The following is a 27,877-nucleotide window of genomic DNA, read 5'->3' on the forward strand; positions in this document are numbered from 1 at the left end:
CAAAGGGAGATCCCCAGATCAACATCAGCAGCCTCTCCCGGGAACACGTTAGCTGTGCAAATATTGGGGGGCCCACCCCAGACCAATGACTCAGAAACCCTGGCCTGTAATGAGCTCCTTGGGCCAACTGCTTCTGATGTGCTGAAGTCAGAATACGGCGTTACAGCGGCGCTTCTCAGCCCTGGCTGATGCTGGGATCACCTGAGAGTGTCAACTATTACTGAGGCCTGGGTCTTGTCCCCCAAACCCTGGTTTAATAGTTCTAGGCGGGGCGCCAGCACAAGTACTTTTGAAAAGCTGCCCAGCTGGGTTCACTGTACGACCAAGCTTGGGGGCGGTGCCCAAGACACGTCCTGGAAAAATTAAACCAGTGTTTCTGGGGCAGAACCCAGGCACTGGTCTATTTTACGATTCCCCTGGGTAATTCCAGTGGGCACTCAAGGTTCGAAGTCCCTACTTCGGGGCCTCTGGCAGCCCTTCAGTTCTGTTTCGGTGACAGACACTGTGGGAACCCACCTGGCTGCTGTGGAGGAATGAGCTAGGGGGGCATCAGGCTGAGCACCAGGAACCTGCCAGCACCTCTCCTGATGCTGCTGGTGGCTGGCACCCCAGGAAAAAATGGCCCACCGTTTGGAAAACCTCTGAAAGTCACTGAACTAATGCTGCCTCAACCAACCTTCACTATTTTTCATTTTATTAAGGTATCATTGATATACAATATTATGAAGGCTTCACATGAGCGACACTGTGGTTACAACATTCACTTATATTATCAAGTCCCTCCCACACCCAATTGCAGTCACTGTCCATCAGCATAGTAAGATGCTATAGAGTCACTACTTGTCTTCTCTGTGCTGTACTGCCTTCCCCATGCCCCCCCTATATTATGTGTGCTAATCATAATGCCCCCTAATCCCCTTCTCCCTTCCTCCCCACCAACATCCCCACCCGCTTCTCTTTGGTAACTGCTAGTCCCTTCCTGGAGTCTGTGAGTCTGCTGCTGTTTTGTTCCTTCAATCTTGCTTTCCTATTTAATACTTCTTTTGCCTCCTTTGAGATCCTGCTCACTCATCCATTCATTCATTTATTAAACAAAGTGCTTTCTGGAAGTTTCTCATGCACCCCTCAGTGAACAGAAGTCCTTCATGGAGCTCCTACTGGGCGCTTGAACATTCATGATAGCATTTCAGCGTAGCGTCAGAAGCCCGCCTCGAGAACGCAGCGGGAGCTTGCTCGTGAGCGTCTGAATCCGTCACACAAATGGTGATTCTAATTCCAGGCGAACCTGGGCCACCTGCAGATGTGGATGACTGTCCTCGAATCCCAGGGCTTCCTGGGGTCCCAGGCTCAAGAGGACCAGAAGGAGCCATGGGGCCCCCTGGCACCAGGGGCCCCCCAGGACCAGGTATGAGCCTCTGCTGTTTGCTCATTGTTTGCACCATGTATTGCTGCAATGAAAGTACCTGGTTTGGCATATGGTTTTGTATGGAGCCCAGACGACCACTGAGGATGGAGCAGTGGAAATCTCCTTCCCTTTATGCACTTTCTTCCTATATTTATTCAAAGGGTTAATCATGTACTGACTGGATTCACACATCCCTTCTATTTCTATGTTGAACTCCTACCTAAATATTTTATACTTGGCCAACTTTTGGACATGAGGTTTTGAAACCTCTCAGCACAACAGAGTAGATGCTCTATCAATAGCCATTGACTTGATTTTGGTTAAAAAAGATTGAATTGGGGCTCAGTGGAGCAGAAACAGCCCACAAGAAGGGAGGGGTATCGCTTGGAGGAGAAAGAGAGTAAAGGAGGAGGGTGGCTCTAAATTACAGCTGTGACTGCATCGTTCATGTGACTGATCATTGTCAGGATCCTTATGTAAGTATTCACACCAAGCCATTCCTTTAAGAAGTGCCCCCCCAGTGGTTTATTTTCTTTTCACAAAGCGGCTCCACACTGGGTGATTTACAAAGAGATTAGGAAGTCCAGGACGGGTCACCTAGAGGTCCCTGATCACCTCAGGCCAATTGGCAGCACCCGTGACTTCAGGTGCTTGTGTGCCCATTGTCCTAAAAGGCATGAGGCCATTCCCTCCCCCATTTTTCCTGCCCCTGTGGCTTTGGCTTTTTGGTTCCAAGCCAAAGGAATGGGAAGTAGAACTGAATTTGGCACCACCTGTCTGTCCTGTGTTTCCCCAAAGCCAAATAGCTAAGGGCCCAAGAAGTGACGCCCTCCACTGGGATCTGAGTAGTTTTTGGTAGAGTCCACACCCTGGACCCTTCCTCCAACTAATATGCAGGTGTTGCTGGCATTTGCTGCACTGCATCTGGGTTTATGCACTATGTTAACTGGGTGTCAGTTGGAACAACTTCCTTTAACAGCCCACGAGCTGGGAACGGAGCCACCACTAACCTCTCTCCTCCTTGGCACTCGCTGCATCAGTGACGTCAGTCAGTCAGGATGACTCATCACGCAACCTTACGTGAGAATCAAGCTGCCTTGTTGTGCATATTTTTGCAACACTAGGCACTGGGGCCCCCAGCCTGTGAAAAAATAACTTTCTAGTAGAAGATGAGGCCTATGATGGGATTCCACAAATTCACCGCAGTGGTACTTCCTGGTCCCCTCCACTCCTTATATATCAAGTATGGTACTAGGTGTTGTGGGCAATGCACATGAGCAAAAGGTGTGTTTTTCCCCCTCTGGGGTATCACAGTCCATGGCAAAAATAGCCGGCAGAACATAAGTTAACATGAGATGATAATTCGTGTTTTTAAGGAGTTTCAGGCAAAAGGTGGTAGGAGAATGGGGCAGGGAGAGCTCAGTTCCAGTGTGGAGGACTGCAGGACTGCCAAGACCCCAGCCTGAGCTGGCATTTGAGGAGACCTTTAAGGAAGGACTGGGCTTCTCCCCAGAATTGTTCAATGGGGAGATGGCAGGAGCACAGACAGTGGGGGGGTTGGCCTAATAGTCTGCTAACCATGAGTTGGCTACATCCTTGCTACTTAAAGTGTGGTCCAAGGGCAGGTAGCAGCCCAGGCTACACTCCAGATTTACCAAATTAGAGTCTGCACTATTAACAAAAATATTCAATAAATATTAATTGTATGAATACTATATGAATATTGCTCTTAGGAGTCAGCTAAGAGTGACACCATCGCTGGTGATGCAGTCCTGGCTGTAAACTAAAGTTGCCTGGAGGGCCTTGAAAAAATACAGATGCCCGGGCCTCACCCCAGACCAGCAGAATACAAAGGGAGGCAGGTGTTCTGGTAAAACTCCCTCGCTGACTGTAGCAGGCAGCCAGGGTGGGGCCGCTGGCCCCCCAACAGCCACGGAGACCAGAGGGGTGGCTGGGTGCACCCATGGTGGTGGCTTTGGAAAATTACCAAAGAAAGTAACTGAGAAGAAAAAAAAAATCTAGTGAGTAAATTCTGTACCCTCTAACTTAATAGTTATTTTGGGCACATATAAGATTCTTTCTCCATAGATTTGTGAGCTTCAGAAAGAGGGCTGGCAGCCCATGTAGGCCCAGGTGGGGTCTCCTGTCCTCTCTAATTCCTCCTGACTTGGAGTCGGGGCTCATCCAGCTGTAATTGGCGACCTAAGGGCCTTCTCTGGATTCCTGTGCCCTCCTCTTATTGATGACACTGGCCCTGTCTGCTGGTGGGGGACACCCTGAAGTCACCATCGTGCCACAGAATGCAAATGCTAAAAAAAAAAAAAAAAAAGGCGCACAGTCCCTCCCATGAGCATCACCCATTCTTTCCCAGGGTCTCAGAGCGTGGGCTGCACTGCTCTGCGGCTCAGCTGCCCGGGAGCTCCCGTCTGCCCTACTGTGTGCACACTCCCAGCTAAGGCTTTCTTTTGGGCTCCTCTTGTCTGATAGGGGCCTCCCAGCTCCTGTTACAAAGGAGCCCTCTTTGCCGGTGATGTACTTGGTCCCCTCTCCCTGTCTGCTGGCCACCCTGCATTGGCTGCACTGTCCAGGTGGGAAAAAAAAGTGACAAGTCTACTCCAAGGGTGTAAGGCGGCCCAACCCTGACTGACTTGGGTCATCTGCAGGCACGTTGCTCCTCATCCGTCTTATTTTGAAGGCGATTTTTTTAGCAGCATGTGAGGGGCTGTATATATCAGCCCCAAGGCTGGTTGTGTTTCCTCAGTGGCCACTAGGAAATACCACCCCCACTTAAAATGACATGGTGGATTTCTTCCTGTTTTCCTTTCAGAACATCTTTCATTGCTAAGCTGATTTAGCACCTAAGTACCGAAGCTGACATCTGCTAAGGAAAAAACAAACCTGGCTCTTTGGTGTCCAGTGTGAGTGGGTACCGGCCACACTAAGTGTGACTCGTGTCTGACAAGCGTTCCCCACGTGGAGGCCGAATGCCCTCTAGCCACACATCTGTTTGATATAGAACTTTCTCTCCTCGGGTGGCCGTCAGAGGCTGGGGCTCCCTGCAATGAAGCAAAGGTGGTGTCCGTTTGGATCCGAGCCGTCACTGCCCAGCGGACTCACCCACATCTTGTTAGGACGTGTTTGCCTTCAGGTCAACACGCAGCCCTCTCAGGAGAGGTATCCCACTGGGCACTGGAGGGCGTTTTTTTAATTCCTTAAAACAAGGTCCAAGTAGAGAATGAGTCCAAGCACTGGAAAGCTCTGGGCACAGCTCCCTGGGGTAATAAGAGCCTTCCTTTCTCTCTTTCGGAAAAGTCCTCTGCCTGACAATTTCTCTAACAGGAAAAAGCCGATGTTGTAACATGTGGCAGGGGGACCTCTTCTCCCAGATAGACATGCTCTTACCACACGTCGATACTCAGGAGGAACGCGTGCTGCCTTTTCGGTGATAAGCCCGTTGGTTGGCCTGCCAGCTCTCAGGCAGCCCTTTCTAGAAGAGCACAGGGGCCAATGTCAGAAACACTCCATTGGGTAGGAGAGATAAGAGAACATTCTGAGCTCACTGCTGGGGCCCTGTGCTCCTTCCAAAATAACATGTTCTCTTTGAAGCTGGTGGAAAGAGATGCACCCACTAGCACCCAGCCACAGCACCCAGCAAGAGGCTCTGCCCAGTTACTAGAAGGGAGAGGGTGTCTTTCCCCGGACGGGGAGAAGGAGAGGTTTCCTTTCTCATCTATGGAATGATAAGCATGTACGGAATGCAGTCTAGGCACTGCATGGCAATCTAAGAGAATCCCTTTTACCCAAGGTGGGAGCGTGGGAGGTGGTAGCACCCCCAAAGCTGGGAACGCCCACCCTGAACATAGCTGAGCCAGCACAGGGTACGGGGGTTGGGATCTGGGGGGAGAGACTGGCTGGCTGTGGGGACAAAGAAGAGAGTTTGTGTGGGACACTCTTAGGCTGGTAACATTGGAACAAAACTTGAGAAGCAGGGATGTTTGGGGAGGCATGCACGTGAGATGGCTTAAGGAGGAGCCTGGGTGAGACAGGGAAGTCCAGGGAGACACCCACTGGTCCCCAAGTGGAGCATCCCCTGCCAGAAGCCCCCAGGTGGCCCCCCTCCCTTGGAGAACAAATCCAGCGTGAAAAGACTGACGTCTACTTAGGCATTAGGCAAGCCCTCCTCGACTTCAGGGTCGGCTTTAGGCTAATTTGTGGCAGAAAGAGAGAGAGGGGACAGAGAGGCAGAAAAGGAGAAAGGAAAGAGAGAGAGAGTAATGGGTAGAGTGGAGCCCTTGAGAGGCCTCATAATGCAGGTAATCAGGCAATGAACTCCCCACAGGTAAGGCCTGGATCCGCCACCCTGGCCAAAGGAGACCGTGGTAAGGAACTGATGGCTTGGCCCACAGTCAGGTATCGGTGTGACTGCCGCCAGGTCCCCAGTGTGCACTGTCCTCACCATGGGCTCTGTGGGGGCTGGTGGCGGATGGCACGGCCTCTGCCCTCGGCCTGCCCGGGCCTGGTTCCTCTCCACATGGGATCGGCTCTGTGACCCTTCTGAGCCTCAGTCTCCCCACCCGTCGAGAATACCTAGTCGTGTGGCTGCTGTCACATGAAGACCGTACCGGATAACCCATGTAATGGGATGAATTAGCATGGGGCCTAGCACCTTGTAAACACTGAATAAAAAGCTATTTTAAAAAATTGCTGCTCTTATCTTGCTCCAAATTTAGCTTGACTCTCAATTCCAATCTTTTTAAATTTCATTCATTCCTCCATTCAGGCTTCTAAAGAATCATTATTAAGGGTGTAATTATAAAAACCATACATATTCAATGTAAAGAAAAGTGTAAATATAAATATTATGAAGAAATGTGCAAACCTCCCTCTCACCGCCTCCCTGGCCTGGCTTCAGGTCCTGCCTCTGCCCACTCCTGGCTCACTGACCTTGGTTAAGCGAGCTGCTTGACCCCTCAGAGCCCCCACTAGTCAGTCCCCTGCCCAGCGGAGACAGTATAATCTGAGCCTCACGCAGCCAGGAGGGTGAAATGCACGAACGCAGCCAAGCCAAAATGGGGCCCAGCACTGGCCCGTGGCTTCCGCGCAGTTTCCGCTGCGGGTGTCCTGGGGTTTTTGCCGATGCCACTGTGGACTTCCACGCAGGGTGCAAAGGAGAGCCTGGGCTGGATGGCAGGAGGGGCGAGGATGGTGTTCCAGGGTCTCCCGGGCCTCCCGGACACGAAGGTGACACAGGAGAAGCTGGCTGCCCTGGAGCACCAGGTAAATTGTCTCACTTCTTTTCTTTTCTCTGACTCCTGATCTGAGGTGTGTGTACAAGATCCCGGGCCTCGCAGGCAGCCTCCCAGACTGACCCTATTAGCAGCATTTGCCTTAGACACCAACTCACCAGGTTTGAAGAGGCAGAAGCACCAAGAGCAGAGCCCCGGGTCCCCCATTCTCGCAGTCAGCCCCCCGTAAAAACGTGCCAGGGCTTCGTCTCCACGGTCGTGTTTCCCCAAACCGCTATCCAGTGGCACAACAGGATCACTTTTCCAGGGAAAGCCTGGCATCTGCTGTGTGGTCACCATTGAGAGGCTGTGCTGACAGTCTTGGGGATGGTGGGAATGTGGTCACCCTCTACCACTGGCTGAGTCACTTGGCCTCTGGTTCCCTGAGGTCAGTTCTCTTATTGGACAACCATCAATACATCTATGCAAGGCTTTTTCTTAAGAAAAACTTGGGGAATGGGCATTAGGTAAGGGGAGAAATGAGACTCTTCAGAGTAGGAATTTGCAATGCAATGCACCAGGCAATATGTTAGGTGCTAAGATGCACAGACTGCCAGACACAGTCTCATCTCGGAGAGCATCTGGCCACACCAGGTTAGTCACAAGGAGTGGAGAGGCCTGGTGAGGCCTGCAGCCAAGCAGGGCTTGCAACTCGCCCTCAGACAGTCGCTCCCATGTACAAGTGCGGGCAGATGTACCCTCCACTTTGCTGAAGTTCAGGGCCTCAGCTTGTGAAGCCAAACAAAACAGGTCAAACAGAACACAAGGCCGGGACTGAAGCAGTCCACAGTCTACCACTTTGTAACTTCTGGAAGCCTGCCAGTCTTCCAGAAAGCAGTTTTTAAAAAAACAAAAACTTTTGGTTTCAAAGTCACACTTCACCTTTGATCTTGGCAATTAGAAATGGCTATTATCTTTCCCAATAGGTCAGCCCCTTAGAGATGCCAAAGGAGATGGACCCTGCTCGAATTCTGTCAAACTGGGCGTTTCCCTCCTACCAGGAGGAATTCTAGAACTGGGCCTTCCTTGCACCCACTCTCTCTCATAGAAGCAGAGATTCAAGTTGTACATGTGGCCTCCAAGCCCTTGACTTTCTTAGAATGGAACTGACAATATGCCAGGACCATGAGAGAGGCTGGGGAGGTGTAAGACCAGCCGTGAGTGTCGCCTTATCAGATACACAGTTCACCCCATCCCTTTCTTCTCAGCACTTACCACCTGCCGATGTAGTTCACGGTCGACCTTTTTATCATGCCATCATTTGCCATTTTTCTTCCTCAGTAGAATGTATGTCCTAGGAGGCAGGGACTTTGGTCTGGTTTCTGTTTTTATGCTAACTTAGCCCACTGTCTGGAAGTTGCTTGACGTGTTTGTATACACTGCAGTTGTGTTGGGGGTGTTTGTGGAGTGGGTTGTGGTATAGAGTGCTTAGCACAGCATCCCAAACAGAGGTGCTCAGAAAGGTTGGTTAAACAGAACCCCTTATACTGCTTTCATTTTCTTTTTAATTCCTCCAGGCCCTCCTGGGCCCACTGGGGATCCTGGGCCCAAAGGGTTTGGCCCTGGGTATCTCAGTGGCTTCCTCCTGGTTCTGCACAGTCAGACAGATGGGGAACCTGCATGCCCCCTGGGCATGCCCCGGCTCTGGACGGGCTATAGTCTGCTCTACGTGGAAGGACAGGAGAAAGCTCACAATCAAGACCTTGGTACGTATACAGCTCGTGGTCACCCATGTCCATTGCTTAAGAGTAAAACTTTTGGGTTAATTTGACAGATTCATCATCATCTTAAATGATCACCCATCTCCTGTGGGATTTTTTAAAACTACCATGCTAATTCTCAACCAAGTCTATTAAACCTATGATCCCACGAGCTGTCAAAGAAGCTCATTCTGGCTACTGAAGAAGCTTATTATCTGCCTACTAATTAGTTTTTTAAAAACAAATCTTTCTCAGTAAGTTAAATGTAACTCTGATAGGAAAGGAAGTTTTTCCTTCCAAATGTAAATTATTTAATCAGGACATGGTCTGTTCCTGTGTTTCTGTGGTGCATTGACTGCACCCTGGTGATTATATGATGTGGCCTTAGCCAGCACCAACTCCCCATCCTACTCCAATTTGTTTTTAAATTATAGAACTTATTTTGAGAGTCATCCCTGGTACTACTTGTCAGTTTTCAATAGATATGTAAGCTGTGGGGATTGATTTTCAGCCAAGAGTTTAGGCACCCAGGTGCTAGCAAACACTGTCTTTCCAAGATCGTGATGGGTAGGGGTGGGTGCAGGATGGATATGCCAACAGGGACAGCAGATGGAGAGGTGAGCCTTGTCACTGCCCTCACGGGCCATGACCTCTGCTGTTAGTAAGGGCGGTCAGAGGGCAGGCTAGGGGTGGCTTGCATGAACCTCTCCATTTCTCCCGTGGGCCCAGCCATGGCCCGGAGGAAAGACAGAAGTAACATTTAATATCTTGATTCTATTTTCTTCTCTCCTCCTTGGTCTTCTGCCATCAGTCCCCTTCCTGCCTGGTCTCTGGACCACCAGTCTTGCTTCTGCTGCCCTGAGTGTACAGCCGGGGGTCTAGCCTGAGTGTACATCACAAAGGTCTGCAGAGCTCTCTGGGGTAAAGTCCAAGCTCCTTAATGAGATTTACAGAGCCCACATCTCCTGGCCTGATTTTTCCTGGACACCCTTGAGACAGAGGGACACGCAGTCAGCCTCTCCCCACCTCCTGCCACTGTCCTCTGAGTTCTTTGAGCTCCATAATCCCATCCCTCTGGCCCTCTTTCCTGTTGCTGCTTCTCCCTTGAGCCCTCACCATCCTCTCCAAGCATGGCCAAATTCTGTCATGTGTGAGGTTCTAGCTGAAAACTGTTTCTTCCGGTGTCCCTCCTGTAAGCCCTGGTGCCCTGCTCTTCCCCTTCCTGGCCTTTCATGCTTGTCTTCCATTGCCTGCTCTCCCACCGTCTCCCCCACCCGGCCAGGCCATGAGCCTCATGAACGCAGAATCGTACTCACTGCTCCGCCTGCAGCAGCCAGTGCAGCGCTTGGCTCCTGAGAGAGCGATGGGTGGATGAGTGAATCCGTGCTTGCCCAGGGGACCAGGGAGGTGGCAGAAATAGGTGCATACCCTGCTTTCACCCCCACAGATGGAGGATTGGGCAAGGGCCTCCACACTCCCGCACGCGTGTCTGCAAATGGGCTCAGCAGGACGGGCTGCTCAGACACCACGCTGTCCCTTCTTCCCTCCTAAGGGCTGGCAGGGTCTTGCCTTCCTGTGTTCAGTACACTGCCCTTCGCCTACTGCAACATCCACCAAGTGTGCCACTATGCCCGGAGAAACGACAGATCCTACTGGCTGGCCAGCGCCGCACCGCTGCCCATGATGCCACTCTCAGAGGAGGAGATCCGCCCGTACATCAGCCGCTGCACCGTGTGCGAGGCGCCGGCCCAGGCGGCGGCGGTGCACAGCCAGGACCAGTCCGTCCCGCCATGCCCGCGGGGCTGGAGGAGCCTCTGGATCGGGTACTCATTCCTCATGGTGAGCCTGCCACCTGCCACCTTGTAACACCCCTCCTTCCCCCCTCCCTCCGGAGTGGCCTGTAATCCCGTGAACTCTGTGCACACAGCACAGGGGCCACCACAAACCACAGCCTGTTGAGATTCAGGACCAACCTCTTGAGTCAATGTTTTTTTATTACTTTGGTAGGATTTCCAGAAGGCTTTGCTTCAGCCCTCAGTGAAAGGGCTTTAATTTTGTGTGTACAACAACACCTCTGGTGCTACTTTCCTCAGCAGATCACACACAGATGGGGGACAATTTCAGGAAAAGTGTAGTTAGGTCCAGACCTCGGCATACCACTGCCTGGGTCTGGGGTGGTCTGCATGCATCTGAGCCCCGATTCTGTCTTGTTGCCCTGGCAGCACACAGGAGCTGGGGGCCAAGGAGGAGGGCAGGCCCTCATGTCACCCGGCAGCTGCTTGGAGGACTTCAGAGCATCGCCGTTCCTGGAATGCCAAGGCCGGCAGGGAACTTGTCACTTCTTTGCAAATGAGTACAGCTTCTGGCTGACAGCGGTGACACCTGACTTGCAGTTTTCCTCAGCACCATCACCAGACATCTTAAAAGAAAGCCAGGCCCAGCGCCAGAAGATCAGCAGGTGCCAGGTCTGCATGAAGTATAGCTAGGGAACCCATGACCTGCCAACAGGTCACCAAGAGAAACTTCCTAGGGGTGAAGATGTCCAGGCTGCGCTCAGAGATCCAATGGTGCTTGCTTCAGACTCTGGTTCCTTCTGTTTCGATGTGGCTGTTCCTATAGGACCGTAGGAAATTCCTCCCTCTGTTGGGGACAGGCTAAGCAAATGCTACCCATAAGGATTTGTTTGGACTTACAGTCTACATCAATCCCAGATACCCAGATATGCTTGTTTTTGAGGATAATGGAAGAGCTGGCTTTATTTAAAAATGTGCTGATTCACAGGAAGGCAAATAGAAGGTAAAGGCCAGATTATAAGTTATAGTACTGAAATCTTCATTCATTGGTTAATAACACCTCAAACAATTGAAGTGAATTACTCTATAATATAGTGGGCTTCTGGATGGATTTTACAAAGAAAAATAAATAGACCAACACATGAAACTAGAAAATAGAAATTTCTAACATTTCAAAATGATTTTCTCTGTCATCTATTCTTCCATGCACTTTGAATAATTGTAAAACCATGACCCAAGGAGATTTAAAAGAAACCCACACAGCCAGCATTAACAGTTCCTTTCAAAGCTGAATGAATCATTATGCCAGGAAGGACCCCAGTCGCTGTGTTCCAGAGACGGGACATTAGCATAAACACAGCACAGATGAACATAAAGCATGTTCTCGTCTGTGTGTTTCAGAGAATAGAAGCGCCTGCTTTGGCAACCCTTTTGAAAAGCAGCAATTAGGGAAAAAATATATTCAATAAGGGATTAAGAGCCTAAAAGCTATTAATGAATATTAAGGCAGTGATTCACAAAAATTGACTCCCCATTGCAGTGAACTTCCATACACACCGCCTCTGCCCAGCCGGGGGTCTGCGCGTCCCTGCTGCGCGCCTGCTAACCGGACTGAAGCCACATGAGGCTCACTCAGCTGGTACAGGTTCAGACAAAGCACCTTCCTCCCCTCCCCAGGAGCGCCTACCAAGGAAGCCACGGCACTATTTTAAATGAAACAAAAACAACCTCCAATTTGAATTTTATGTGCCTGCTACTGGTTTTTACAGGAGCATCCTGTGTTCACAATTTTAAAAACATTGTTATATTTTATGTCCATATTATACCAATGCAGCAGTTTGACATTTGACATTAATATTTTTTATGAAAGAGTAGAAATAATTTATTGTGAAATAGTTTTCATAGCAAAGGATATGCTTTTTATTTTGGTAGATTCGGTGGTCTAATCCTAAAAATCAAAAGCCTTGTTGGAAAAAAATGTTAGGGAACTTGCCTACCTTATTTTTAAAAATGTCATGTTAGAAATTAGATACATTTCTCATGCATGATCCTCATTTTAGTACTTAGTTTCAATGCACTTAAAAATAATTAAGAAAAAAACTCAACTAAAACCTTGTTTGTAAATGTCTTCGTTGCCAAACATTGATTAGGAATAAGCTCTTACATGTAGAACGTGTTTCAAATGAGTCTTGCTATGGGGCTGCCCTCAGAATGGCAATTTATTTACTTTTCAGTAAAAAGAGAAATACACATTTTTAGATGAAATATTTTCTTGATGTAGCAGAATATTTCCTAGCTCATTTGACCCACTTAATGGTTTTATTTTATTTTTTTTGAGGGAAAAAAAGCCTAATTTATTTGTTTTATAAAATAAAATATAATGAGATCTTGGTTTAGATACTAAGATGAGGCAGAATAAATTGTTAGTATTCCCTATTCACTTAAATAAGCCAGGAAGGGAAATTACCAATTCCTGTTACCTGCCCAGTCACTTCAAAAATTCTTCTTAATTAAATCAAAATAAAAACAACTTGGTTTTTGGTTACCCTTTTCCAGTCAAATGTTCCAGATATTCTGGAAGCAATGAATTCAATTTGGTGTCTTCTGTTCTGGGAATGAACAATTAGTTTATACTGAGATCTCAGCTTTTAAATGCTGTGACCAATTATTTGTGAGTTATAATCTGCAGGTTCCATTTAAAAAATATGTGGGATAACACTGTCAATTCGTACATTGCCAATGAGACCTTTGAAAAACAATTCTTCAGTGATGGTAGCATTCATCAGTCTCAAAGCTGGTGATCTGAGTAGTAGTCTGGACAACCGGTAGGTGTCATCCGGATATATTTTAGTTATATAATCTTGGAATTCCACATATGCCTTTTCTTGAAATTTCTCAATCTGTTCCATGTTTTCTAAGCCCGGATGATCTGGACTGAAGAGTACTATTGCCTTTAGGTAAGCATATTCATATCCATCAATGCAGAGTTTAACCATGCTGTTACAAAACTCCTGTAGTTTGAAAATGTGCTCCATCAATAACTTTCTTCTTTCTGTTGACATTTTATCTTGTTGAAGGCTACTATGAAGACAATTGACAAATGTTGCTAATATAGTTGCCATGTTCATTACCTGCCAGCACTGGGCAAGACCAAGAGTAAAAAGTTCATTCCAGTAAGCTTTCACCAATGATATGCTGTTTTCTTGCCCTAGAGCCTGGAAGGAAGGGATTGAAAGTGCCCAGTGCATTGATAAGAACAGCAGTCTGGAGACAGACTCCCCGATGTAGTGCCCGTTCAGGTACTCAGGCATTGGAGAAGGCATGGTGAGCCTGAAAGCTACGTGTGAATCGCTGAGAAGTGGCCCTTCTTTTTCGATGTAATTTATGCTTGGGTCTCCAGCAATTAGGTGTATGCTTCCTTCCATGCCCTCTACTGAGCTCTGACAGGCTGTGCTCTCTCCAGGATTCAACGCTTTTGCAAGAGTGTCAAATGCCCTTGAAACATCACTGTTGGTCTGCATTTCTTGGTGAAATTCACACAAAGAGGTATCACCATTGCTTAAGCTTTCAATCATAGGCATTTCATTACTATTTTGAGAATGACCTTTAGTTTTTCCAAAATTTGCTAATGATGTAACCACACTGGCCAAGGTACTTAAATCTCCGTGACAGGATTCAACCTTATCTGGTGTCATCAGCACAGCTGACTCAGTTTTTATTCCAGACTGATGAATATTCACAAACATTCCAGAATCTAATAGCCCTGCTGACCTTGCAATTTCACTATCTGTTACAAAAGTTGGAGTTGCAGTTAATGGACTTCGAAGGTCTTTGTGGACGTAGATTTTTTCAGTTGAAGCGGCACAATTAGAAGATTTTTCTCGTGACACTTCAATGGGTTTTCTTTCACATTGAACAGAGTCTTGTTTCATTCCAAACGCAATGCATCTCTGTAACCTGCAGTATTGATAATACAGTCCTTTGATCCTCGACATGAATAAACTAAATTTTTTCGGATGTTTCTTTTAAAAAATCCATTGCAGCCTTCACAAGTTACTGCCCCATAATGATGCCCTGATGCTTTGTCTCCACATACTACGCATAGATCAAAAAACTTATTTGGTCCTTGGTCTGCTGAAGAATTATCTGTTAAGAGCTGGAGGTGTTGTGCAGACAGATCGGGAGTTGTAAAAAATAACTGGTTAACACCTGCTGCATCTGGAGTTGTGAGGAAAACTTTCCCTGGAGTGGAATCTTGCCTGGCCAGAATGACTTTGCTTGGAGTAGAGCCATCATGATTTGTCAGGATGAACTGCTTGCCTTGTGTATTATGATCAAGTGCTGCCACGATCTGGATTTTCTGGCCAGTTTGCTGCTCTGTAACAAGCTCTCCCATCTGCTGTTCAATAATTTGGTGTGCAATTTCTTCTATAGTTGCCATGTTAATTGCCAAAATGTCCGGTGCTTCTCGGCCAAGCTATGTCCTGCAGCGGGCATAGACCGGACGGTCCCGCTGCGACGGCTGCTTGGGGGTTCTGAGAAGACACAGGTTGGAGAAAGCTGAAGGGTAAAGAGAAGTGGGGGCTTAATGGTTTTCTTAAATCATGCTCTGGCATGTCAAATATTTTTGAGCACCTGAAATTTAAGCCAATTTCAACCTTATTTATGATTACAATTTTCTGTTTCCCAAAACTTTGTCATGTGTCACCAATCGTCAAGGCTTCTAAAATTTCATCTTGTCCATTCATGAATTTGGTCAGAGAACATTTTCTGGGAAGCAATAATGGTCATAAATCAAATATAGGGAGCAAATCTTGCTTCTATAGTATCTTAAACACTTTCATTTTGGTGTTACAATATTATCTTAATAAGCTTGCCAAATAAATTTTAACCAACAGGCTGAAGAAAGTGGGGAATTTATGCCACAGGGAACCGAAAATAGTATAAGGAATTTCTCAGAACACTGGCATCACCAGAGCGCTCTCTAAATGCCACACAAATGTTGCCTTCTAATGTCAAAAATTATTTAAATGGTTTAACGGGACAAACAATGGAAAACATAACTTCTGGGATTAGAAGACCATATTATTTTAAGCTATTATTTTCTTCACCTGATTATAAATCAGTGTGCCTCAAAATATCCTTTCTCTGTGAAGGATGCAGAAAGCTTTAATCTCCTTCCCAAGATCGGCTCCTTCACCTCCTCGGTTGGGCTGCCTCTGTGCCCCGTGGGGATTGCTCTGGGTCATGGGTGGGGAACGGGCTGTCTCCTTCCGGGCTCTTATTCCTGGCGAGTGGATCCCTGGCCAGCAAGGTATCCAGGCCTCCTCCATGCTGTCAGTGGGGCCCATTCCTTCTCCCTGCCTCCTGTTTTGCTTATAATCCTTCAATGGCTCCACTGCCTGCGACATACAAATGACCTCCCCTGGTGGGGAGGCCCGCAGGACTGTCCTCTGCTCGCCTGTGTGCTTATCCCCGAGGCACGTTCCCGTCTCTGGGACTCCCTTCCGCTGCTCCCAGCACAGTCAATGGGCCTGCCCGCCCTCATGCTCCCCGACTGCTCCTGCAACGTCTCATCTCACGTGATCCTTCCTTTTGCTGGAATGTGAGCCTCTTGAGGCCGGGGCCATGCTTTACTCATCCTGTATGCACGGTGTCTACACATATCGCTGCGCACATTATTAACAGTGAATTGCGTTTTCAATGACAGTTCAATACATGTCATGAGGCATTGGGTGTTCAGCCCTGCACACAGGATTCTCACAGGCAAAATGGTAACAAGTATAAACCATCTCTTATTTCTAAATATTTGAATGTGAACATAGGTCTGCACACCATCTCCTCTACTAATTATTGACAGAAAGCCGACTGATCACTTTAACCACCACTCCCTCCTGAAAATTAGCTTACTTCTCCATAAACTGAAATTTCAGAAATACGAAGATTTTGAGAGATTTGGCTGAGAGAAGATGCTTCATTGATGTGTGACACAACTTCATTCATGCTGTACCTCTCTTCCCTCATGATATAAGGGCTTCCTGGTACAGTAACTGCCCCACCAAGTTTGTACACAGCAGTGGTGCTTAGGAAATAGCCAATGAAATGGTCCACTTGACTGGATTTTACCAACAATTTTATTCTGAGCCTCTTCTAGTTAGTAATAAAGCAAATCATTCTGTTCATTCCAGAAAATTACATGATTTGTGGCTCTATTAGCTTAGCAGACTAATTTGACGATTGTCATTTTAATTTGGTATGGCTGCAAGAAGAGTGGGAAATGTGTACTTTATGGAGTTGGTCAGTCCCCCAGGTTCGAATCTGACTGTCACCTCCCAGCTGTGTCACCCTGGGCAAGATACGCCCACTCACTAAGCTGTACTTTCCTCATTTATATGATAGGACATCACACCTCCTCTTGCACTGAGAATTAAGTTAGATTATATGTGTAGCACATAGCAGTCATCGTGCATTTATTATAGTTACATCTTCTATTTAAAACAAACCATTTAATATGAAAAATATTTCTTGGGCTCTTTCCATAGTAGAATGATATTATGATTCTCACAGGGCATGTAAATTACGGATTGGAATTATTTATGCCTGGCCAATTCTTAATGTCTTTAGGAATGCTCCTTTATTTCAATTCTCAAAGTTACTGTATCACACACATAAAAAAAAAATCACAATTTCCTGCAGGGGCATTATCAGTAAGTTCTGCAGGGAACAAAACAACTGACATTAAAAATCGGTACTCTGCAATTGTCACTGTTATTATCTGACAGAGACTGTGCATAATGCACTTCAAACCACCACGGCTGGCTGCCACATCCATGTGAAATGCTTGAATTTTATGGTGCTTAAATATTTAATGATTCATAGGGAAAATGTGAACATGTCCGATAAATTGCATCCCTTTCTCTAACCTACGGTTGTAAAGTTAAAGGCTATCAACATGTAACATTTGCAAGACGCCTGGTCTGTTATTGACCCTTAGATTTTGTTGTATTATAATTCATCTTATTGTTCATTATATATAAAATTCTGTGATGACCTCCAAAAACCACCGTGTTTTATCCAGTGCATTTCTTTTCTTTCAAGCCAAAGTGAGTTTACCCTCTGACCTGTGTTGTAATATGGCCTGCCTTGGCTCTGCTCGGTGGGGAATATGGGTCACAAGGGAGAAGTGTGAACTGCAGATGGGGAAAATGTGAGCAGACTGTAGACAGCGACCCCCTTTGGCTGGGGTAAGGGTGGGATTCTGAGGCTCTGGGAAGCCCTGTCCTGCACACCATGGTGGGTGGGGGATGGACAGGGAACCAGGCCTCAGGGACACAGGTTCTACATCAGCCCTTGTTACGCTATGTGGGCAGCAGATGTGGGGCAGACCCTGTGGACCTCTGTTGTCCCATTGGTTGAAGGAGCAGGAGACTATCTACCAGTATAGGGTTGTTCTGAGGATAAAAAGTAAGAGATGGTAACTGTAAGGTAACCATAGTAACTGAAAATTAGAGGGCAGGCATTGCTATTCCATAGTCATTTCACAGAGTTACTCTTCTTACGTAGAAGTATTTGGTTCACGGTACTTGGTCGAAGCTCTTCTGATAGAGAGCGCCGTTCAATATTTCTTGAGCACCTACCAAGTGACAGGAGCTGTGTTAACCATGATGTATGCTCCCGTTCAACCTCTCAACTACCCTATTTTACAGACAAAGAGCTGAGGTTCAGAGAGAATAAGTAACTTGCTCAAGGTCATAGGCAAGTCCCAGCAGAACCTGAACCCTGGTCTGTCACTAAAAGAGGTGCTCTTACCCGCCACCCCATCACCTCCCAGGCGCTTTCCCATGTGTGGATTGCTTAGAAGACAGAGGATCCTATATAAAGTCACTCTGGGGCCCTGAATTGCTGCTTTTCCTGCAAAGCCATGGTCATGGGTCCTGAGGGATCCCTGCCCAGCTTGGGCTGGACACAGTCTTAAATTGTTCTTGGAGGGAGGTGGTGGGGACCTGAGGACGGGGTGATTTGTGGGGAGCCTCGGAGGCCCGTATCTCAGGGTCAACACAAAGCCAGCCTGGCCTCTGTAGCCCCTTGATGTCAAGGTCAGCTATCCAGAAGATCCACTCTGAGCTGGAGAAAGAAAGATCTGGAGGCCTGTACGTGGAGGCTCAGCCCTCCAGTGCCACCACTGGCCGCTCTAATCCTCCCAGTGGCCAACGAGACACTTCCTGGCACACGTTATTTGAGAGGTGGCTTGATGGCATCCTCAGTGACTATATACTTGGTGTTTGTAATTTTATCAGCTGAGAGATGAAATTTTCAACCAGCAATCATTTTAATCTATTTGTTTGGAGAAAGTAGGAAAGCTTTAAAATGAGAAGTAAAACGTTCTTCTGGTCACACAGCAGTCATTCTGCTTCACAAAACCCACAGTGAATGGGGCAACCCACCTGTGACAGCGTGTGCAGGTTGGAACCACCATTTATTCTGTTCTCATGATGAGTGAGGAGTAATCATAGCAACTTCTGCCATCTGGAACCTGAGGCTGGCCCCATTCTGACACACGCAGCCCATCACAAGCCCTTCTGATCAGTGTCTTGTTTGCAAGAGGAAAGTGGTGTGTGGCTGCAGGTAGGGTACACTTCCTGCTGAGATCAGTTCCTCTCTTTCCTGCTCAGCCCCACAAACTGATCCTGGATCCCTCCCTTCACCTTTTCTGAGCTCCAGATCTAAAGTGAAAACAGGTCACCTGGTTCTCTATCTGACAGGAAAGTTGGTACAATCCTAGCAGATTACTGATGATCATCTTAAAATGCATTTGTGCACATGGAAATTCGAGTTCTTTGGTGCCTATAAATTACCTGAGGCCATCCTTGTACATGTTCCTTTTTTTTTTTTTTTTAATAATTATTTTTTATTGAAGGGTAGTTGACACACAGTATTACATTACATGAGTTTCAAGTGTACAACACAGTGGTAGAACATTTATATACATAATTCTAGGTTCCAGCTATCACCCTACCAGGCTGTTACAATATCTTGACTATATTCCTTATGCTATACATTACATCCCGGTTACTAATTTATTTTACCATTGGAAGTCTGTCCTTCTTTTTTTTTTTTTTTTTTTTGTGAGGGCATCTCTCATATTTATTGATCAAATGGTTGTTAACGACAATAAAATTCTGTATAGGGGAGTCAGTGCTCAATGCACAATCATTATTCCACCCCAAGCCTAATTTTTGTCAGTCTCCAATCTTCTGAGGCATAACAAACAAGTTTTTACATGTAGAACAAATTCTTACATAATGAATAAGTTACATAGTGAACAGTACAGGGGCAGTCATCACAGAAACTTTCGGTTTTGCTCATGCATTATGAACTATAAACAGTCAGTTCAAATATGAATACTCATTTGGTTTTTATACTTGATTTATATGTGGATACCACATTTCTCTTTTTATTATTATTATTTTTAATAAAATGCTGAAGTGGTAGGTAGATGCAAGATAAAGGTAGAAAACATAGTTTAGTGTTGTAAGAGAGCACATGTAGGTGATCAGGTGTGTGCCTGTAGACTATGTGTTAATCCAAGCTAGACCAGGGCAATAAAACATCCACGTATGCAGAAGATTTCTCTCAGAACGGGGGGGTGAGGTTCTAAGCCTCACCTCTCTTGATCCCCAATTTCTCACCTGATGGCCCCCCTGCGACTGTGCCTGTCTTAGGTTGTTCCTCCCTTGAGGAATCTTACCCGTCTCTGGCTAACCAGTCATCTTCCGGGGCCATACAGGGAAATGTGAAGTTGGTAAGTGAGAGAGAAGCCTTATTGTTTGAAAAAGTTAGCTTTTTACTTCTTTGCATATTTATGCCCTGTGGCTTCTATGCCCAGCATTTGTCTTGAGGTATCTTTACCACTTGGAAGAATTATGATACTCGGTAAATTTGATATGAGGCACGAATTCTATTTAAGGGTTGTAATTAGGAAGGAAGAAGAAAAGCTATAGAAGTAGCAGGCGGAAGAAAACATGGGAAGATTGATTATTTCTTTGATATATCTTCTTGTAGAGTAACTTCAGCATGTATAGGTTTTAAGCTACTACTTAAATTGCACACACACATTAACATAATAGGAGTATAGTTACATAACCAAAGCATATCTGTAATTACCAGCCATCTGCAGTGAAACCAAGAAAACCAGTTAGGCACCTTAGGCATTTGTGAAAACTTATCTATGATATGGTGGATATTGTCCAACTGAACTTGAACAGTCTGAGAGAAATCAGACAAATTAAAACAACCCATTCCTGGGGACTGTTCACATGCCATATGTTCTTTTAACAGTAAATAGTTTGTAGTTGTAAGACTTTGGAGCGCTACAATTTGCACTTCTCCAAATTCTTGGTTGAGTTCCAACAGTATTGATCCAGTCCAATTTTGTTGTTTTACTGTATGCACAGGCCAGCTTAGATATCTCCTTCCTCATTCCCATGGCAAGTCCAGGAACTGGTGGGATGAGTGCATCTACAGCTGTAGCAGTGCGTGGATCTTTGTTGGGGTTTTTTGATGATCATTTTCTGGCATGAGTCTTCCAGAGAGTGCAGATGTTGGAAGTTCTTTTTCATATCGTATCTTAGTTCATTTTCGGGGTAGCCCAATTAGGCTTTGATCCTCTGTATAAACACAAACAGACCCTTTGCCTACACTTTTATATGCCCTTTATACCCTTGTGTAGAACTCGTTGGAGGTTACCACACAGGAACTGCCCTATTTTTTTTTTTTTTTTTTTTTTTGCTATCACTAATCTACACTTACATGACGAATATTATGTTTACTAGCCTCTCCCCTATACCAGGTCCCCCCTATAAACCCCTTTACAGTCACTGTCCATCAGCATAGCAAAATGTTGTAGAATCACTACTTGCCTTCTCTGTGTTGTACAGCCCTCCCTTTTCTCCTACCCCCCCATGCATGTTAATCTTAATACCCCCCTACTTCTCCCCCCCTTATCCCTCCCTACCCACCCATCCTCCCCAGTCCCTTTCCCTTTGGTACCTGTTAGTCCATTCTTGAGTTCTGTGATTCTGCTGCTGTTTTGTTCCTTCAGTTTTTCCTTTGTTCTTATATTCCACAGATAAGTGAAATCATTTGGTATTTCTCTTTCTCCGCTTGGCTTGTTTCACTGAGCATAATACCCTCCAGCTCCATCCATGTTGCTGCAAATGATTGGATTTGCCCTTTTCTTATAGCTGAGTAGTATTCCATTGTGTATATGTACCACATCTTCTTTATCCATTCATCTATTGATGGACATTTAGGTTGCTTCCAATTCTTGGCTATTGTAAATAGTGCTGCAATAAACATAGGGGTGCATCTGTCTTTCTCAAACTTGATTGCTGCGTTCTTAGGGTAAATTCCTAGGAGTGGAATTCCTGGGTCAAATGGTAAGTCTGTTTTGAGCATTTTGATGTACCTCCATACTGCTTTCCACAATGGTTGAACTAACTTACATTCCCACCAGCAGTGTAGGAGGGTTCCCCTTTCTCCACAGCCTCGCCAACATTTGTTGTTGTTTGTCTTTTGGATGGCAGCCATCCTTACTGGTGTGAGGTGATACCTCATTGTAGTTTTAATTTGCATTTCTCTGATAATTAGCGATGTGGAGCATCTTTTCATGTGTCTGTTGGCCATCTGTATTTCTTTTTTGGAGAACTGTCTGTTCAGTTCCTCTGCCCATTTTTTAATTGGGTTATTTGTTTTTTGTTTGTTGAGGCGTGAGAGCTCCTTATATATTCTGGACGTCAAGCCTTTATCGGATGTGTCATTTTCAAATATATTCTCCCATACTGTAGGGATCCTTCTTGTTCTATTGATGGTGTCTTTTGCTGTACAGAAGCTTTTCAGCTTAATATAGTCCCACTTACTCATTTTTGCTGTTGTTTTCCTTGCCCGGGGAGATATGTTCAAGAAGAGGTCACTCATGTTTATGTCTAAGAGGTTTGTGCCTATGTTTTCTTCCAAGAGTTTAATGGTTTCATGGCTTACATTCAGGTCTTTGATCCATTTTGAGTTTACTTTTGTATATGGGGTTAGACAATGGTCCAGTTTCATTCTCCTACATGTAGCTGTCCAGTTTTGCCAGCACCACCTGTTGAAGAGACTGTCATTTCGCCATTGTATGTCCATGGCTCCTTTATCAAATATTAATTGACCATATATGTCTGGGTTAATGTCTGGATTCTCTAGTCTGTTCCATTGGTCTGTGGCTCTGCTCTTGTGCCAGTACCAAATTGTCTTGATTACTATGGCTTTATAGTAGAGCTTGAAGTTGGGGAGTGAGATCCCCCCTACTTTATTCTTCTTTCTCAGGATTGCTTTGGCTATTCGGGGTCTTTGGTGTTTCCATATGAATTTTTGAATTATTTGTTCCAGTTCATTGAAGAATGTTGCTGGTAGTTTCATAGGGATTGCATCAAATCTGTATATTGCTTTGGGCAGGATGGCCATTTTGACGATATTAATTCTTCCTAGCCAAGAACATGGGATGAGTTTCCATCTGTTAGTGTCCCCTTTAATTTCTCTTAAGAGTGACTTGTAGTTTTCAGAGTATAAGTCTTTCACTTCTTTGGTTAGGTTTATTCCTAGGTATTTTATTTTGTTTGATGCAATTGTGAATGGAGTTGTTTTCCTGATTTCTCTTTCTGTTGGTTCATTGTTAGTATATAGGAAAGCCACAGATTTCTGTGTGTTGATTTTGTATCCTGCAACTTTGCTGTATTCCGATATCAGTTCTAGTAGTTTTGGGGTGGAGTCTTTAGGGTTTTTTATGTACAGTATCATGTCATCTGCAAATAGTGACAGTTTAACTTCTTCTTTACCAATCTGGATTCCTTGTATTTCTTTGTTTTGTCTGATTGCCGTGGCTAGGACCTCCAGTACTATGTTAAATAACAGTGGGGAGAGTGGGCATCCCTGTCTAGTTCCAGATCTCAGAGGAAATGCTTTCAGCTTCTCGCTGTTCAATATAATGTTTGCTGTGGGTTTATCATAGATGGCCTTTATTATGTTGAGGTACTTGCCCTCTATTCCCATTTTGCTGAGAGTTTTTAACATGAATGGATGTTGAACTTTGTCAAATGCTTTTTCAGCATCTATGGAGATGATCATGTGGTTTTTGTCTTTCTTTTTGTTGATGTGGTGGATGATGTTGATGGACTTTCGAATGTTGTACCATCCTTGCATCCCTGGAATGAATCCCACTTGGTCATAGTGTATGATCCTTTTGATGTATTTTTGAATTCGGTTTGCTAATATTTTGTTGAGTATTTTTGCATCTACGTTCATCAGGGATATTGGTCTGTAGTTTTCTTTTTTGGTGGGGTCTTTGCCTGGTTTTGGTATTAGGGTGATGTTAGCTTCATAGAATGAGTTTGGGAGTATCCCCTCCTCCTCTATTTTTTGGAAAACTTTAAAGAGAATGGGTATTATGTCTTCCCTGTATGTCTGATAAAATTCCGAGGTAAATCCATCTGGCCCGGGGGTTTTGTTCTTTGGTAGTTTTTTGATTACCTCTTCAATTTCGTTGCTGGTAATTGGTCTGTTTAGATTTTCTGTTTCTTCCTGGGTCAATCTTGGAAGGTTATATTTTTCTAGGAAGTTGTCCATTTCTCCTAGGTTTCCCAGCTTGTTAGCATATAGGTTTTCATAGTATTCTCCAATAATTCTTTGCATTTCCGTGGGGTCCGTCGTGATTTTTCCTTTCTCGTTTCTGATACTGTTGATTTGTGTTGACTCTCTTTTCTTCTTAATAAGTCTGGCTAGAGGCTTATCTATTTTGTTTATTTTCTCGAAGAACCAGCTCTTGGTTTCATTGATTTTTGCTATTGTTTTATTCTTCTCAATTTCATTTATTTCTTCTCTGATCTTTATTATGTCCCTCCTTCTGCTGACCTTAGGCCTCATCTGTTCTTCTTTTTCCAATTTCGATAATTGTGACATTAGACCATTCATTTGGGATTGCTCTTCCTTTTTTAAATATGCTTGGATTGCTATATACTTTCCTCTTAAGACTGCTTTTGCTGTGTCCCACAGAAGTTGGGGCTTAGTGTTGTTGTTGTCATTTGTTTCCATATATTGCTGGATCTCCATTTTGATTTGGTCATTGATCCATTGATTATTTAGGAGCGTGTTGTTAAGCCTCCATGTGTTTGTGAGCCTCTTTGCTTTCTTTGTACAGTTTATTTCTAGTTTTATGCCTTTGTGGTCTGAAAAGTTGGTTGGTAGGATTTCAATCTTTTGGAATTTTCTGAGGCTCTTTTTGTGGCCTAGTATGTGGTCTATTCTGGAGAATGTTCCATGTGCACTTGAGAAGAATGTATATCCCGCTGCTTTTGGATGTAGAGTTCTATAGATGTCTATGAGGTCCATCTGCTCTACTGTGTTGTTCAGTGCTTCCGTGTCCTTACTTATTTTCTGCCCAGTGGATCTATCCTTTGGGGTGAGTGGTGTGTTGAAGTCTCCTAGAATGAATGCATTGCAGTCTATATCCCCCTTTAGTTCTGTTAGTATTTGTTTCACATATGCTGGTGCTCCTGTGTTGGGTGTATATATATTTAGAATGGTTATATCCTCTTGTTTGACTGAGCCCTTTATCATTATGTAGTGTCCTTCTTTATCTCTTGTTACTTTCTTTGTTTTGAAGTCTATTTTGTCTGATATTAGTACTGCAACCCCTGCTTTCTTCTCACTGTTGTTTGCTTGAAATATGTTTTTCCATCCCTTGACTTTTAGTCTGTACATGTCTTTGGGTTTGAGGTGAGTTTCTTGTAAGCAGTATATAGATGGGTCTTGCTTTTTTATCCATTCTGTTACTCTGTGTCTTTTGATTGGTGCATTTAACCCATTAACATTTAGGGTGACTATTGAAAGATATGTACTTATTGCCATTGCAGGCTTTAAATTCGTGCTTACCAAAGGTTCAAGGTTAGCCTCTTTAGTATCTTACTGCCTAACTTAGCTCGCTTATTGAGCTGTTATATACACTGTCTGGAGATTCTTTTCTTCTCTCCCTTCTTGTTCCTCCTCCTCGATTCTTCATATGTTGGGTGTTTTGTGCTGTGCTCCTTCTAGGAGTGCTCCCATCTAGAGCAGTCCCTGTAAGATGTTCTGTAGAGGTGGTTTGTGGAAAGCAAATTCCCTCAGCTTTTGTTTGTCTGGGAATTGTTTAATCCCACCGTCATATTTGAATGATAGTCGTGCTGGATACAGTATCCTTGGTTCAAGGCCCTTCTGTTTCATTGTATTAAATATATCATGCCATTCTCTTCTGGCCTGTAGGGTTTCTGTTGAGAAATCTGACGTTAGCCTGATAGGTTTCCCTTTATAGGTGACCTTTTTCTCTCTAGCTGCCTTTAACACTCTTTCCTTGTCCTTGATCTTTGCCATTTTAATTATTATGTGTCTTGGTGTTGCCCTTCTTGGATCCTTTCTGTTGGGGGTTCTGTGTATTTCCGTGGTCTGTTTGATTACTTCCTCCCCCAGTGTGGGGAAGTTTTCAGCAATTATTTCTTCTAAGATACTTTCCATCTCTTTGCCTCTCTCTTCTTCTTCTGGGACCCCTATAATACGGATATTGTTCCTTTTAGATTGGTCACACAGTTCTCTTAATATTGTTTCATTCCTGGAGATCCTTTTGTCTCTCTCTCTGTCAGCTTCTATGCGTTCCTGTTCTCTGATTTCAATTCCATCAATGGCCTCTTGCATTCTATCCATTCTGCTTATAAACCCTTCCAGAGTTTGTTTCATTTCTGCGATCTCCTTTCTGGCATCTGTGATCTCTTTCCGGACTTCATCCCATTTTTCTTGCGTATTTCTCTGCATCTCTGTCAGCATGTTTATGATTCTTATTTTGAATTCTTTGTCAGGAAGACTGGTTAGGTCTGTCTCCTTCTCTGGTGTTGTCTCTGTGATCTTTGTCTGCCTGTAGCTTTGCCTTTTCATGGTGATAGGAATAGTTTGCAGACCTGGGACGAGTGACGGCTGGAAGAACTTCCTTTCTTGTTGGTTTGTGGCCCTCCTCTCCTGGGAGAACAGCGACCTCTAGTGGCTTGTGCTGCGCAGCTGCGCGCAGACAGGGTTTCTGCTTCCTGCCCGGCTGCTATGGAGTTAATCTCCGCTGTTGCTGTGGGCGTGGCCTGGCTCGGGCAGCTACTCCAAAATGGTGGAGTCGCGTTGGAGCAGGAGCGGCTGGGAGGCTATTTATCTCCGTAAGGGGCCTCCCTGCTCCCTGCAGCCCAGGGGTTAGGGTGCCCAGAGATCCCGGGTTCCCTACCTCTGGATTAAGTGACCCGCCCTGCCCCTTTAAGACTTCCAAAAAGCACCCGCCAAAACAAAACAACGACCACAAAAAAAAACAAGAAAAAAAATTTTTTTAATTAAAAAAAAAAAATTTTTTTTAATTAAAAAAAAGGGTGGTCTTTCGTTTTTCTTTATTCTCCGGTGCCAGCCTCAGGCCTCTGCTCACCGGTCTTTCTGCCCTGTTTCCCTAGTATTGGGGTCCCTATGCCTTTAAGACTTCCAAAAAGTGCTCGCCAAAACAAAACAGCAAAAAAAAAAAAAAAATGGCCGCTCACTTTTCTGATGTCCTCTGGCACCCACTCACTGTTCTTGCTGCCCTGTTTCCCTAGTTTCCAGCCCTCCACGCACGCACTGTGTCTGCGCTCTGGCCAGGATGGCGGGGGCTGGGTGCTCGGCAGTCCTGGGCTCCGTCTCCCTCCCGCTCTGCCTGCTCTTCTCCCGCCGGGAGCTGGGGGGAGGGGCGCTCGGCTCCCGCGGGGCCGGGGCTTGTATCTTACCCCCTTCGCGAGGCGCTGGGTTCTCTCAGGTGCGGATGTGGTCTGGATATTGTCCTGTGTCCTCTGGTCTTTATTCTAGGAAGGGTTGTCTTTGTTATATTTTCATAGATATATGTGGTTTTGGGAGGAGATTTCCGCTGCTCTACTCACGCCGCCATCTTCTGCCCCTCTCCCACATGTTCCTTTTATATCCGTGTTCTCATGTGTTTATTTTTCCTCTGTGGTGAGATTTAAAATCTACTCTTTTAACAAGTTCCAAGTATACAGTACAGCATTATTAACTATAGTCACCATGCTGTATGTTAGATTACCAGAATTTATTTATCTTATAACTGAAAGCTTGAAACCTTTGACTAGGAGCTCTCCATTTCCCTCCCAAGCCCTGGTAACCACAATTTTACTCTGTTTCTATGACTTGGACTTTTTTTTTTTTTTTAAAGATTCCACACGTAAGTGAAATCATACGGCATTTGTCTTCCTCTGGCTTATTTCACTGAGCATAATGTTCTCCAGCTCTATTCATGGTGTCACAACTGGCAGGATGTCCTTCTTTCTCATGGCTGCATAATATTCCATTATGTATATGTACCACATCTTTGTCCATTCATGTGTTCTTGGGATCGGTTAAAATGCAGATTATGACTCATTTGTTGTGGGGACAAGAGTCAGAATTTCCAGCAACTCCTAGATGCTCCTGGCCCTGCTGGCCTAGGGCCCATACTCGGAGTAGCAGGGAGATTGAACCTGGTGCTATTTTCTTAGATTCTGAGGACCTCGTTCAACTGTTTTAATTACAATTTAATTGTCTGCTATTAAGGATATGCAGAACAGTCTAAATTGCTGGGGG

At 45.3% G+C, this 27,877-nt stretch overlaps 2 protein-coding genes across 2 annotated transcripts in view; one reads left to right on the forward strand and one right to left on the reverse strand.

Annotated features, from left to right (window-relative positions):
- COL4A4 (collagen type IV alpha 4 chain) overlaps positions 1-12,507 on the forward strand; it is a 110,712-nt gene extending 98,205 nt beyond the window's left edge. Inside the window, exons 44-48 of the mRNA XM_057503490.1 lie at positions 1,280-1,405; positions 6,566-6,682; positions 8,208-8,396; positions 9,943-10,229; positions 10,613-12,507. Coding sequence (XP_057359473.1) covers positions 1,280-1,405; positions 6,566-6,682; positions 8,208-8,396; positions 9,943-10,229; positions 10,613-10,876 — 983 coding nt within the window. The 3' untranslated portion in view covers positions 10,877-12,507. The remainder of the gene's footprint in view (positions 1-1,279; positions 1,406-6,565; positions 6,683-8,207; positions 8,397-9,942; positions 10,230-10,612) is intronic.
- Positions 12,508-12,511: 4 nt separating this feature from the next.
- Positions 12,512-14,761, reverse strand: LOC118926530 (nuclear receptor subfamily 2 group C member 1-like). The gene is given in 2 exon segments (XM_036913500.2): positions 12,512-14,153; positions 14,156-14,761. Coding segments are annotated over 2 exon segments (1,743 nt in total). The 5' UTR covers positions 14,625-14,761; the 3' UTR covers positions 12,512-12,879.
- Positions 14,762-27,877: the final 13,116 nt, after the last annotated feature.

Source organism: Manis pentadactyla, chromosome 6 (genome assembly GCF_030020395.1).
Source record: "Manis pentadactyla isolate mManPen7 chromosome 6, mManPen7.hap1, whole genome shotgun sequence".
Classification (NCBI taxonomy): Eukaryota; Metazoa; Chordata; class Mammalia; order Pholidota; family Manidae; genus Manis; species Manis pentadactyla.